This window comes from Sceloporus undulatus, chromosome 6 (assembly GCF_019175285.1).
Source record: "Sceloporus undulatus isolate JIND9_A2432 ecotype Alabama chromosome 6, SceUnd_v1.1, whole genome shotgun sequence".
Classification (NCBI taxonomy): domain Eukaryota; kingdom Metazoa; phylum Chordata; class Lepidosauria; order Squamata; family Phrynosomatidae; genus Sceloporus; species Sceloporus undulatus.
Window position 1 is genome coordinate 77,861,736 of NC_056527.1, and position 15,045 is coordinate 77,876,780.

Sequence of the window (15,045 nt, forward strand, 5' to 3'; positions counted from 1 at the left end):
GCTGATAAGTGTGACCCTTTTTTCTGACATAGCACTGACCTCTAGTGGCCTAGTTCTTAAAGATCAATTGCATTGAATGCAATAGCAAATTCAGGGTGTGCCATGTTAGGTTGTTGCAAAACAAACTAACCATAATCATTTAATAATGGCACGAACCTATATGGACTATTGTTGTTGTGTGCCTTCAAGCCGTTTCCAGCTTATGGCAAACCTATCACAGGAGTTTCTTGGCAAGATTTGTTTCGAGGGGTTTTGCCTTTGCCTTCCTCTGATGTTGAGAGTGACTTGCCCAAGGTCACACAGTTTTCCATGGCAGAGGGAGGATTCAAACCCTGGTTTCCAGAGTTGTAGTCCAATGCTCATACCACTTTACCACGCTGGCTATACCCAGCTTCATTCCAATACAATGACAAAGTGGGTTCTGGCCCACAAATGTAAGCACCCTCGCACATCATTACCTGCCCAAGTAGTTCAAGCCTTTTAGTTATTTTTATTTTAGACAAATGAAAATATTCAATGTTTCTTTCCTTCTGGCCCCGCAGCCTTAAAATGAAGTAGCATCAACTTTTAAAAGACACATATAACATGGTGCTAAAAAGCTCTTGGCCCAGCCAAGAAGGGAATGACCCAGAGACATGAAACTTACATGCAATTCCACATATTCACCCTGAAGTTTGGCGCACTTGGCACATCATTTCTCAAATTTCTTGAGCCCTTCCCAAAAAGCCTAAAACAAACTTCTGATGTCTGGCCACTGAAATACTGCTCTGCTGCTATCACCTCTGAATCATTCAAAAACATCCTTCCTTTCCAACTCTTTTTAATATTTAGAATCAGGAAATAGTCAAATGGAGCAAGATCTGGTGAGTAGGCCAGTAAGGTAGATAGTCTATGTAGTTAAATCCCAAATTCTTCAAAATATCCATCAGCTTGCCAGCTTTATGACCAGGTGCAAAAAGAGAACACCTTTCTGAAACTTCCCTTTCTGTTTTTCCTTCAATGCCTCCTTTAATCAGCATACCAGGTAAGAGTAGTATTTTGCATTAACTCTTTGGCCCTTCTGAGGACTGTCAGTCATCCAAATACCTTCCATACCTCCCAAAAAACTGTGGCCATGACCTTTCCTGCTGACCTTTGAATCTTGAATTTGTTTATCTATGGAAAACCCCAGTGTCACCATTGTAAGGACTGTTTTTTTTTTGGGTCTCTATATCATAGTGATGTAACCATGTTTCATCAAAAGTGACAAGTCATTCCAAAAAAATTATCACTAGAGCACTCAAAATGTTGCAAAATCAACTTGCAGGCGGCATCCACACAAATTTGTTTCAGGTCAGCATTCAAACATTTATTTATTTGTTTAACTTGTATCACATCTTTCTCCCAAAACAGTATCCAAGGTGGCTTGAATTTTGGCACCCACCTAGCTGACACTGACAGCTTCTGCATAAGCCAACTGCTCATGAATTATAAACCCAGTGCATTTCTGGGATATCTCTCGCGTCTCAGCAATTATTTTAGCTGAGATTCACAGATCTGCCAAAATCAGGTCATGAACATGTTGAAGAACTATTTCAGGAGTTGCCACTTTTGAAGGCCTCCCAGACATTGCTGCACCTTCAGTCTCAAAATCTGTGCTGAAAGTTGGCACCCCACTTCATCGCTGAATATGGCAGGCACTTGCCACTCAATGTTTCCATCATACACTCATAAGATTTCCTTTGGAATTTTCTTCTGCAGGAACAGGAACCTCAATAGCTTGTGAACATTTCACACACTTTTCGTTGACATGGTTCTATCAATAGTCTGAAAAAAATTCAGAAATTAGAGCTACCGTCCTGCAAACTGGCAGTTTACAACACAAGTGAACACTCTTTCAAGCTACAGTGACAAAATTACAGTCAGATTTTGGGATGTGGGTCGGGCCAAGAAATTTTCAGGGCCCCTTTGTAGTATCCCTTTAGTTAAGGTAATTAGCAGCAAGGATAGCTTGTTGCTTTTGAAAGATGGTGAGATAAATATTTCTGAACTATTCACTAGTTAGATTAGGATATAACCTCTATGTGTATATAGATTAAAGCCATTAGTAAACTTTTGTTTGAACTTCAATCTACTTGTGTTGTTTTTGAGTCAGTCTCAGGTCTTAAGGATGTATAGTTAGACAAAGACACATTTTCTGCTACTCTGCTGATTTAATGCTAGACCTCAACAGGCTTGGCTTTGATATTTTTGATATTTAAATATTTTTGCTTCCTATGCAAAAGCTGAAACCTTAGGAACTCAACTTGCCCGAAAAATACTAGGAGGGGCCTATAACTGGCATCTGCTCAGGAGACATTATACTAGGCTAGCTCCTTCATAACAGGCTAACATTAAGACAAGGAGAGAGGCAATTATGAACTGGCAATTTGGGAACCTGAACCTGTCAGGAAGGGTCAACGGGCTTACCTTATGTTATGGTAGATTTGAGAGAGCCAGATAAACTCAGATGGCAAAACTTTTTGGGAGGATGGTATCTTTTTCATGTCTGCTGATGTCATTCTAAACCCATCTGTGGACTTGATGGGGCAAACCCCCTTACGGCTGCTCTTATGTCAGTGAACAGGATACCTGAAGCTACTTAACAAGTTGACTGGGTGGATCGCTTTCAATATTAAGAATCAAAGACAAGACATGATATACATAGGTATGTGTCCCTCAGGCCAGATGAAACTATTGGGGAGGAAGCTGACAGCTTACAACAAACTTATTATGGTCTTAAGTCAATCACAGTAGATCCACTGAATCAGTGGAATTTACACCATTCAGCAAGTAATTCAATGAGTCCACTCTAGCTAGAATTAAACAGCATTCAGGCTTTTCTTTCCAGCATTACTGAAGCCGTCATTCATTTCCTGAAGTTAAATCTGTCAAATAATGCAGATCCTTACATTTCATAAAGGTATGATGCTTTTTTTGGGGGGGGGGGGGCAATCAAACCAGAATCAGTATGGCAGAGGGAGAACACCACAAAAGAAATCTGCTACCTGTCTGCTTGCACACTTTCCGGTTTGCATCTCTCCTGGTGGACAGCTGCCTGCTTCAGACACCTACATTCCCTGCAGAAACAGGCCACAGATACTGAGCCAGCTATTGGCTAATAAGCCAGACCACCTGTCCCCTTTGCAAGGAATGCTGCAGCAGGCCTGACACCAAAGTGGAGGTCACCCCTTTGAGGGAGCTGGTTCAGGGATGGAGCAAGGGCCAGTCCTTTTGTTTGGGACAGGGATGACTTCATGGATTTTATAACTTTTTTTTATAACCCACCTTTCTTCAAAAGAATATGTTATATAGAGAGCATGGGAGGGGTATCACAGAGACCAGCAATTATGACAATAATGAGCTGGGGGAGATACAGCATAGACAGACAGTTCTACTTTGATGGTAAATTGATAGCCACAGGGTGCTAGTTACCCTCAAGCTGTTCCTCGCTTCAGATAGTCTGAATAGCCTTGGCAAGAGACTCCCTGGACTGAAAATGCCATTTCTCAATGCCAGGTTGGTGAATGGAAAAACATCCTTGATTCCAGAGTTAATCCTGGATGAGCATGCCAATCTGGCCTATATTACAGACACTTGGTAAGACAAAGCTGGGTGCAGGGAATCAGCTTCTCCCAGTTTGCCCACCTGCGCCCCCTTTACAGCAGGAGCAGCCTGATGTGAGGGGCAGAGAGAGTTGCAGTAGTCTATGGGGATTCCAACTCCCTCACCAAGTGACCTGTTTCACAGTCTCTTGGGTTGAAGTGTGTGCTTTTGAAGGTTGGTGCCAGGACATGAAACCACTGGGAGAGCACATCCAGGATTTGGGGGTTCAGTGTCACCAATATGCTGACAACCAATTCTCTCTCTCTCCTTTCTATCTGATTCTGAGGAAGGTGTCTCCATACTGAACCAATGTCTGTTGTCAGTAATGGATTGGATGAGGGCAAGCAAACTTAATCCGGAGAAGACAGATTTGCTCCTGAAAGTCAGATCAAGGATTAGGGACTCTTCCTGTGCTGGATGAGGTTATACTCCCGCTGAGATCTCAGGCTCACAGCTTGGGCGTTTTCCTGGACTCAACTCTGAACCTGTATGCCCAGGTTTCAGGAGTGCATTTGCACATCTAAAATTTGTGTGCCAGCTGCACCCACTGAAAAGCCAAATCTGCCTATGGTAACATATGCCTTGGTAACAACCCATTTGAATTACTGTAACATACTCTACTTGGGCTACCTTTGGAAAATGTTGGACCTTCAGCAGGTCCAGAGTGCTGCAGCCAAAATGCTGACTGGGGCCAGTTATAGGGAGAATCTCTCTTTTTAAAACAGCTTCCAGTCACAAATCAAAGTGCCGGTCATGACCTATAAAGCTCTAAACAGCTCAGGTCCAGACTATCTGAAAAACTATCAGCCTCGGCAGACCAGCGATAGTCCAGCATTGGAGCAGAGTGGGGGTGTGGCATCCGCATGACACATGCCCCGACTCCGTCCCCATGCTGGCACAATGCCACACGCCCCACTGGACGCCAGGTGGTGTCACAGCGCTCCTCTGGGACTGCATCCAGATGACACAGCACCAAAAGAGCATCAAAAAGCCATGGCGCTGGTGGCTATGGCGCCCTTTCTATGGCACCAAAAGGCCAGATCAGGGTCACAGCATGTAGATCTGGCGCTGAAAGGGGCAGCCTGTTCAGCCCCTATCTCTCCCTATGAACCTACCAGAATCTTAAGATCCAAAGGGGAAGGCTTTCTCTCAGTCCTGTCACCATCACAGGCTTGCTTGAAAAGGACATGAGAGCCTTTTCAGTGCCTGCTTCTTCCCTTTTCAACTTCCTTCCATGGGAAGTTATGCTGCCCCTCACTGCTTTCCTTTCACCGGCAGGTTAAAAACTTTTTGTTTAAGCCTGCTTTTAAAGTTTTATCTTTTTTATTTTTTGTAATTTTTAAATGATTTTATGCTCTTTAATGTAGCAATCTTAATTATTTTAACATTTTGTTGTAAAGGTTTTTTAACTGACTCTCTCTGGGAGCTGCCTTGAGTCCCATTCTGGGAGAAATGAAGCATACAAATGCAATACACACATATATACATAATGACTACTTTTTATTAATTTCAAATTTTACATATAAAAAGAATCAAACCGCATAAGCAGAACAATATCTAACATTTGAACAAAGCTATTAAGCACAGAATGAAGTATCCCTGTACAGATGTTATTCATCCTTTTTGCCACTCTGACCATGCCATATCGATTTGCATGGTTATCTGAGAGACCTTAGAGAAGCCCTGCCTTCATCCCCAGCACTGCAGCAGTACTGCACCAGGAAAGCAGAGCAGCAAATTGCTTTCAAGGCATAACACAACTTCCTCCCACTTGTCCAGTATAAAACAATGCTTCAGTTGTAGTAGAAGCAGCAGGCTTGGTTTATGCCACTGAAGCTGTTAGCATGAGAGATTCTGCATACTCATCCTACTTAGTGCCATATTTTTCTAGAAAGAACACAGTGCCCTTGGTTTCAAAGTTTCAAAACTGTTTTTAAAAGTTTGTGTCGTTTAAGTAACTGTACTTTTTATTACAAATCAGAGAACTTGTGCATTTCAAACCTTCAGACAAAACACACAGTTCCGCTGCAAAAATGGCCTGGATTTATTTTGTTATCTGGGAATGTATAACTGGGGATCCAGCAAGGAAACACGATCCTGAGAACCCTTGCAATTTTTAACATCATGATCTCTGAGGTCTTCCAAGAAATTTGGACATGAAGGCAACTTTTATTAACTTTCTGACCTGAAATGAAAAATGGTTATTGTTAAATGTTGTTTGCAAAGAATTACACATCTTTTATAAAACTAATTGTCAGTACAACTACAATGGCCCCTCGGTACTCGATGGAGCTTTTCCAGGATTCACTGTGGATACCAAAATCTGTGGATGTTCAGGTCCCATTAAATACAGTGGAATAGTAAACTTTTGTCCCTTATATAAAATGGCAAAATTATGGCTTTTGGAATTATATATATATATATATATATATATATATATATAGTCAAGCCATGAATCCGTAAATAAAAAATTGGTGGATATGGAGGGCTGACTGTATTGCCCCAATTCAACTGATGAACAGTAAAGGTAGAATATAAACAGATCACACACAGATTTCTTTATGTAACATTATCTGCAACAACTAAATGCATCCATTAAAACAGTATGACTTTGTGGCTTAGCATCAAGCTTCTCTATCCATCTGTTTGCAACTCACTTCAACTGTCTGGATGAGCACATATACATATAAACAGACAGACAGACATATGCTTCAGTGGTAAGGCCACTGCCTTACACATCAGCCTGTTTAAACCAGTGGTATAAGTATAAGCAGTAGCTTCCTCACTTATCTGTCTCTTCTCATGCAGAAGGCTCAAAATGAGAAACAATCTGACAAAATAACCAATAGGATCTTGCCTTTCTACTTGTCCCTTGTGCATGCCTATACACCATAGATTGGGGCCACCGTAGTTCAGTGGAAGTACAAGTCAAAATAAAAGCCGACTCTTTCTGTGTTGGTGGCCCCTTTTTATGGAATAACCTGGCATCTGGCTTCTGGATGCCTGGTGTACAAGAGGCACATTAAACCTTTTTCTGTTTAGGCAAGCATTTTAAGCTTCTAGTGTGATTATATTCAAATATGTCACCTTAAATGCAATAATATGTGGCAGCCATGGTAAGGCTTATTAACATCAGAAGACGTCCTTTCCCTCCCATCCCATACACTTACTGCTAAGGAAAGGTTTATAGGTGAAAAGCAAATTAAGTATCCAGAATTTCTTCCTTCTGTATGTCAGTCCAGCTGGTCATATCCAGCTCATATCAACACTCAATTTTCAAACATATTGGAGTTAAAGGTAAATATCAACAAATGAATTGCTAAGTGAATTTCAGCTAAGTGAATTTGCTAAGTGAATTTCAGCTATTCCAAGTAATTTGGTGTATGTTGATAACAGGGTCATTCATTGTTTTTGTAAGGTCAAAGCTAAGCTTGTGGAAGACAAATTGCTCTGTATGCTACTCCTCCCAGCTGTCAATGAAAAAGGCATAAAAATTTAATTGAAGTAGGATGTGTACTTAAACACTCAGGAATTTACCCTCAAAATCTTAACTATCAGTTCCTTCATCAATGGAAGTTCATCCATTCCTCAATGTATTTGCAAAAAAGGAGTTATGTATAAAAAGTTTAACACTATATCTGAACATCCCTTCTTTTGTTAATTTGATCCTGCCACAAAATTGTGCTTATTTCAAGTTATTTGACTTGCAGCTCCACCTGCTGGTGTATCCTTGTGCCACTTAGACATGTCCTTGTAGCTTAGAAATATTTACACCAGGGTGGGCAAAACACAGTCTCCCAGATATTGTTGGACTACAGCCTCTGGCAATCCTTGCTACTGACTGTGCTGGCTAGGGCTGATGGAAACTGCATTGTAAAACATCATATGAAGAACCACATTTTGCTCACCTCTGATTTATGCCTTACAACAGGCACTCTCCATTTATGAATAACATTTTTGCTAGGACAAAAAAAGCAAGTCAGGGAGTCAGATTCCTGCCTATACCACAGTATTATTTGCTAAACTTTTAGATTCCACAATAAGCAGGAGGAGGGTGTCTCCCCATTTACATGGTTATACATTACACAAGAAAAGGGGGGAAATGGGAGGCAATAGATAACAGTTATAATTTGGGTATGTTGGATCTAGAATCAGTCACACCTAGAATAAAACTATAACTGGATCCAACTCAAAATTTCTCCTACCTCATTCCTTTTAGCTGTGTGAAGCAAATGATACATTCTTGATTCAAGAGATTACGAATGTTGTATACATTCCCTAAAATGAAACACAGGTGGTTTGCATTATAGAACAACTTTTTTCTGCTTTATACATTGAGAAAAGAGATGGTTCATCTTTTAGTTACAGTCAGCTCACTGCAAGGCATGCTTCCTAAAGGTTTTACTACTTTTGCAGGATGCCATCTTAATTACTTTTGAAGGAAGGCCATCTGGAGCTTAAGGGTACTGGGAAGTTTGGTGGGATACAGACCGCCCTAGTTTGCTGTGCAAGGGAGCTGCAGTGGACAAACCGCGCGGCACCTCGCACAGCAAAAAGAACCTGCAAAAAGTGGGTTCTTTCTGCAGCACCCTTATGACGCCGCAAGGTGCCAATGGCGCACATCTTGGTGTCACAAGGGCACCAAGATATGCGGATACATACAGGCGTCACCATTTTGATGCCCTCGTCATGTGCGAGGGGTGAGGGGCGTCTGAAAGCGTCGCCCCTCGCACGTGATGACGGCGCCCCATAGGCCCCATCTATCCAGCATCTTTGTTTTTTTCTGGACCCAAAGAGACAAGTGCAAACAAAAGGCACTTTGACCTGGACAAGAGCTTTGCCACCTCTGATTTCTATCAACCGTCTCCTACAAAATACAGCTCCCTGCAGCAGCTCATGTAACTTTCTGGAACATTCACTGACCATCAGTAGTGACTAATCCACATACACAATGAGCCATGGAGGGAATAGGTGGATGAATAGGAAGAGTGCATTATATGAACAGAACTCCCACTTACAGTTCCTTGGATACAAGCCATTTAATTTGATTAGCATGGCTTATAATATTCCTTCAATTCTTCTAAGATGTGTTTATCAATATCTCTACACTGAATACTAGTTTCAGACTTGTTAAAAGTATTTGGCAAAAGGATAACCCATCCAATGGGACTGGAAAAGATCTTGCCCTATTTCCAATTCTACAGGTATAATATCAACTGAATATATACATAGCTGCGGGAGGACTTTGATTCTGCAAGAGATATTCATGTAAATAAATAAGTAAACAAACAACAACTTGATTACAAAGATGTTTCACATGTTCAATAAAAAGTGTTTTGTTTAATTTACTGCAGGGAATGGGGAGACTGGGTGTAGACCTAATTTCTCCTAAAAAAAAAATCTAAACTTTTGTTAAAAGAAAGGAAATGTCATTTTTATCCTCTATGCTTACAGACTGGTAGGAAAAATGTGCTGAAATTGTATAAACCATAAATTAACTTGAAACGATAAGCTTAGTCTTCTACAGAATATGTGAAGTAACCCTGTAACCACATTTATACACATCTGTAGGTATCTTTTACTCTTTGAAAGATTTTTAAAAATCTTTACTAATACATCTTATGTTGGCAACTATTGGAATGTTGACTGGAGCCAGTTATAGGGAGAATATAACTCCTTTGTTGAAACAGCTTCTCTGGCTACCAGTTCATTTTTGGGTACAATTCAAAGTGCTGGTCATGACCTATAAACCACTACACACCTTTGATCCAGACTATCTGAAAGACCATATCTCCCTATACCAACCAGAAAGAGTCCTAGGATCTACAGAGGAAGACTTTCTATTGGTCCCACCACCATTACAAGCTTGCTTGGTCCAGAAGAGAGACAGAGCCTTCTTGGTGGCTGCTCTCACCCTCTAACACTCCCTTCCACAGGAGGCTAGGCTTTTCTTTCACCAGCAGGCAAAGAAATTTCTATTCAAGCTGTTTTTTAATATATAATCATTGTCAGGCCAGTTTCATTCAGGGTGTACATGTTTTTAACTTTTGTATTATATGGTTCTAGCATGATACTGCTCCTCACGTGAGGAGGCAGCTCTGAGCTCATCGGCAGAAGGCCAGGCTACTCCAGATGCAGGAGTGGAGAGCAAATGGTCAGGAGGATGCTGCCAGGTGGGCCCTCCTGTTTCCTCGGGAGACAAACCATCATGTGCCTAAGGCCACTTCTACTTTGAATCACTTTCATTGGAACCCAGATCAAGCATATTCTCTCCTTTCAGGATGTCTTGGGGCTCCTCAACATCTGCAAGCATTGGGAGGATTCTTTCTCATGTCCTCGCTGGGTGCAGTTTTAACACCATCCTACTGCTGCCGTTGTTGCTGCCGGGCGCCTCCCTGGGCGGAGAGGACACCAGCGCAGTTGCGCACCGCCACAGGGAGGACGCCTTCGGACTGGACCATCTTCACAACTGCGCAGTTGCGCAGTTAAGCAGCCATTTTGTCCTGTGGGGGGGCAGGCACTGAGTTGTGCCCCAGCTAGCGTGTTGTGAATTGATGTTGTATTTTTATTGTTTGAGCTGTTGGTCGCTGGCTGTATTGAGATATGTATTCTTAAATGCTATTGCTATGTATTGAGATATGTATTGTTTTATTTTCACTGTTGTACACCGCCCTGATGTTTCGAAGGGCGGTATATAAATAAACCATTATTATTATTATTATTATTATTATTATTATTATTATTATTATTATTATATTTTATGCTCAATTTATAACAGATTCAAAACTCAGGTTTGCCTGTAGAAACTGACTACAAACTGTATAACACATACAGCCTGCTGTTACAATCTGGTCAATGTCTCATTGAGTTTTGTTATGATTTCAGATTTTTAAAACTATACTAGAAGGAGAAGTTAGAATAGCAAATATACTGATTAGCGCTCTTTAGCCAAACTGAGTTTACATATATAAATTATCTGTCTCTGCCCTTGATATTTTGCACTAAATGATCATTTTATGAATTTATAAACTAAATAAAAGGCAAAGCAAATCCCTTTTACATGACATTTCCAATAGTTGCCAACATAAGATGTGTTAGTAAAGATCAAAAAAAATCCTTCAAATAGCAAGAAACACCTATAGTTGTGTATAAATGTGGTTACAGGGTTACATCACATACTGTATAGAAGACTAAGCTTGTTATTGTGTTTTTAAAGCTGGATTTATATTTTCCTTTTCTACAGTGGACTGTGCCAAAAGTGAATCACAATGAAAGGCAAACATCAAAACTCAAGCTCATACAAACTCATTACAAAGCAGAACAAATTCAAATAGAAAAAAAATATTATAATGAAATTATACAAAAATTATATAAAAAGCAGCCTCGAAACAGCAGTCTACATGTCCACCACAGCCAAGTGTAAACAACAAACTGGGGTCCTTTGGACTGGCTGCTGTCAATAGACTAGATGGTTTTCAGCTGGCTCCTTCATCGCTCCTCTGCGAAATTCTTCCCTGTCAGCTAGCTGATGTGCAAAAGGGCAGGGAAAAAGGACCTTCTCCCACTCCAGAGACACAATGTGCATCTCCATTCTTGGTATGAGATCCAAATACAGTAAGGAAAGAAGGCATTGAGCTATTTGCGCACCTGCGGAATTTATGCTGTGGCTCTTATTCACACAGTTATGCATAACATATCTCTACAATACTTACAAACAAAATCTGCCCTTCTGTGGAAGCTCACACTTCTCTTTTATTTTCTTTACTTTTTAGCCATTCCTGCTCTTAAAAATGCTCATTTAACAGAGACTGGTATACTCACCAGGTGGAATAAAGAAATAGTCTCCAGCAGTGAGACAGTAACACTGGTCATACAGATTCAAGAGAAGTTTGCCTTGAGAAATGTGAAAAACCTTCAGAAATTAAAATAATAAGAATTATTTAAAGGGAATAAACTGCCTTTTTCACAGGCAACATATTGACAGTTACGTCCTTTAAATCTTTTAATTCATTTACCTAAGATATTAATGGGTCTGCAACATTTACAAGGTTTACCTGACACACACATGCACTAACAAACAAAAACCTGAAGAGCAATAGCGAATATGCATACTGGTATAAGACACAACTTAGTTTGTACAGAAGACTCTCCATATCCAAAGATTCTACATCCATGGATTGAAATATCCCCCGTCCCAAATAAATCCAAAAGGCAAACCTTGATTTTGCCATTTTACTATACCATTGTATATAATGAAACATAGAATCATAGAGTTGTGACTTGAGAATCCAGATTTTGGTATTCATGATGGGTCCTGGAACCAAAACCCAGTGGAAATGAAGGGCCCATTGTATACTATAGAACCTTATGTCCAGATGCCTCCTCTAGTCCTTTCTGGAGACCTCTGAAATTAAGTATTCTGCTCCCATGAAGCTGAACACAGTTTTAATGTTTCCCACTCAATCAGTGATCACACCACCAGAACAGAAATATGATATTAGAATAGGGTATCAGGGGATGAAAGATACCTGGTCAAGAAAAGTTGATACATTTGAACAGAAATCTTCAAATATTTTGTTTCGGTGAATGCCGCTGAACCACAGATTCTGCATTCTTAAATATCACTCATTACATTTTATTTTTATTCTCACCAGACCCGCTGTGCTCTCAACTATTTGGTAGAAGTGTAGCTACCATTTTGTTTTGTTTTTTGAAGAAGTTACTCTCGACACCCACCAAGGTTTGTGCTTGTCCAATTATTACCCTATGCAGGTTAGAAAATTATGATAGCAGACACTGGGCTGACACAAAAACAGTAGCCTTGTGTTTCATTCCCTCTTTCTTGTATTATTTAGTGCCTCGAAATGTAAAAAGTGATGTGATAAGGGAAAGCTGTTGATTTCTGTGATAACTTCACATGTTAAACTGTCTAATTCTGGCTTCAATCCCTTTACCAGAGAAGCTGAACTTGATACAAGCACCTTACCTACAGAAAGACATTACACACTCACACTAAGAACACTTTGCAAAGCCAGTTTTTGTTTGGTTAAGACCTCTGCAGTTATAGAAGACAATCACATACAGCTTCCATCCTAGGAGCAAAAGCTCCACTAATCTTAGTCATTCTTTAGAACAGCAAAGATTATTCACAGAAATAGCGATGTCCTATAATTTTGTTACCGTAAAAGACAGCTTTTCTTTCTGGGTAATATTGGTGAGGGGTTAGAAAACACAATATCCTGAACAGATTTGCAGTGGCAGACTTCTCCACCTCCTGCTGGAAATAGCTTGTATGCAAGAACTCACATACTCACCAGTGTGTCTGTGTGGGAATACTGCTGTCCTTTTTCTTTTAATGGTTTTAATACCATTTTGCCAACAGAAAAGGAAGGGGTATTCAGATATTTATATATGGATACTGCTTCATTACAGACGAAAAACACGTGTGAACTACCACTTTTCACACATTCTGTTACAAAACCAAAAATAATAATAATAATTAGCATTCACAGGAGATGGTGAGGTCAGATAAAAATACTATGTCATCACATTTTCAGTCATGTGCAAAAAACCTGCTTACTTGATGGCAAGATAATCGCACAGATTTCCATAGCATACTGAATGTTTGTGTCTTAGTTAAAGAGTTTACACCCCTTCAGCCAGGGAGTTTCCAGGGCAGTTCACAAGATGTGCAGTAAGGTAATGTTAAAACATCACAAAAATGCAAAAACTAGAGAGCTATATTATTTAAGGATAAAAATACTCAAAGGTTGAAAGCATGAAAAATTTTCAAGTGAATACAAAAAGCAAAAATATAATAAGATCTAGCTTCATAAAGTGAATAGATGGTTGACATGATCACTATAGTTCCTAAATGATGATGATGATATTATTATTATTATTATTATTAATGGTATTTATACCCCGCCCTTCAGCCCTAATGGCTATCAGAGCAGCTTACAATTATTATTTTTAATTAGACAGTTCCTTGCCCTCAGGCTTACAATCTAAAAGACACGACACAAAAAGAGAAGGAAACAGTGGTGGGAAAGGGAATGAGGTCCAGTGGTTATTCTCTCCCTCTGAGGCCTGGACCAAAGCAGATGGACTGGAAGGAGGGCTCTTCTTCTTCAGGCTAGCCCTGATGGAGCTGGACCTGCCTGTTCATTATATCTATGATGTCACAGTAAAGGCTTTCTATACTTGTCACATAAATCTTCAAATTTGTGTTACATCACTCACCTAAAAGAATCTCTTGATTAGATGCTACATCAAATACAACAGCTGGCTGGTCAGGATCTTTTAAGGAAGACACTGAGGTATCTGGCACTGAGGTATCTGCAAAACCTAAGTTCAAATTGATGCAGAGGTTATCATGCCGCCAGAACAAGGCAAGTCTAGAAGTTAGTATCTTGAAAGGTGACTCAAGGAGGCAGACAAATACTTTAAGAGAGATCATGGTGGATTCTGCATCCAGTAAAAGTTGTGGGATTCTCAGACTTCTGTTTGCATGAGAGAATGGCAGACATTTTATTAAGTCAAATGTCAAACTCACAGTTAAGAAAAATGAACAGCTTAATACAGTTTCTTTGGAGTGGGAGGCTTGGTGGCAACATGGCCATTAGCCAAGTGCCATCATACAAAGCAAGCTGGAAAGTACAGAATTGACGCTATCACCTCAACCAAGGCTAATACCATTTCAAGAAAGGTAATGCATGTAGCAGAGGTACTTCCAAACTCAACTGGCAGCTCTAGATATCACATCTGTCATCCCCTAAATGTAGAGGTGGTGGATTCAGTCAGCCTGATAAAAAATTTCAGAATTCAGTTTACAGTGGATATGAGTTGTAAATAGGACTGAAGCTATGCAGACTACCAGTGACCTCTGCAAGCCAACAACAACAACTACCTCCTCAGAAGGCTCCAGCACCACAGAGATATTTAAACAATGGCTAAAGCAGCCAAAAATGGCAACCGAAAGTGACACTGCATCAATTCTGGTGCGTCTGGGTACATCCCACAGGGTGTGTGTATGTGATTGGCCTTGCTTCCCACATGCTTCCCACATGCCATTGCCCAGCTCTCATATAGGTCAATATTTTGCTTAGCAGAAATCTAAGAGATCCCACAGTCTCAAAACATTTGAAAACCTGCTACGACTCATCTTTACTAACATTTGATAATATGCTTAATAGCTTGTCATTCTTCTACAAAAGGTAAATTCTATCCATTATATTTTAATTATAAAAATTAAGTATCTTTATCCTATGCACCTTTCCTTCAGGGAAGGAGAGAGTTGTACGGTCAGGCTTATGCTGTTCCATTTGTACATAAATTTCTTCAGAATTAGTTGTGTAGCAACATTTGAAACTTTCTTACCCAAAGAACTGTAATTTGATTTCTGTAATTGGCCTTAAAACA

At 40.1% G+C, this 15,045-nt stretch overlaps 1 protein-coding gene across 1 annotated transcript in view; it reads right to left on the minus strand.

Annotated features, from left to right (window-relative positions):
- Positions 1-5,123: 5,123 nt before the first annotated feature.
- CENPC (centromere protein C) overlaps positions 5,124-15,045 on the minus strand; it is a 25,779-nt gene continuing 15,857 nt past the window's right edge. Inside the window, exons 13-17 of the mRNA XM_042473602.1 lie at positions 13,867-13,971; positions 12,939-13,093; positions 11,446-11,536; positions 7,830-7,902; positions 5,124-5,809 (exon numbers count right to left, since the gene is read on the minus strand). Of these exons, the coding sequence (XP_042329536.1) occupies positions 5,797-5,809; positions 7,830-7,902; positions 11,446-11,536; positions 12,939-13,093; positions 13,867-13,971 (437 nt within the window). The 3' untranslated portion in view covers positions 5,124-5,796. The remainder of the gene's footprint in view (positions 5,810-7,829; positions 7,903-11,445; positions 11,537-12,938; positions 13,094-13,866; positions 13,972-15,045) is intronic.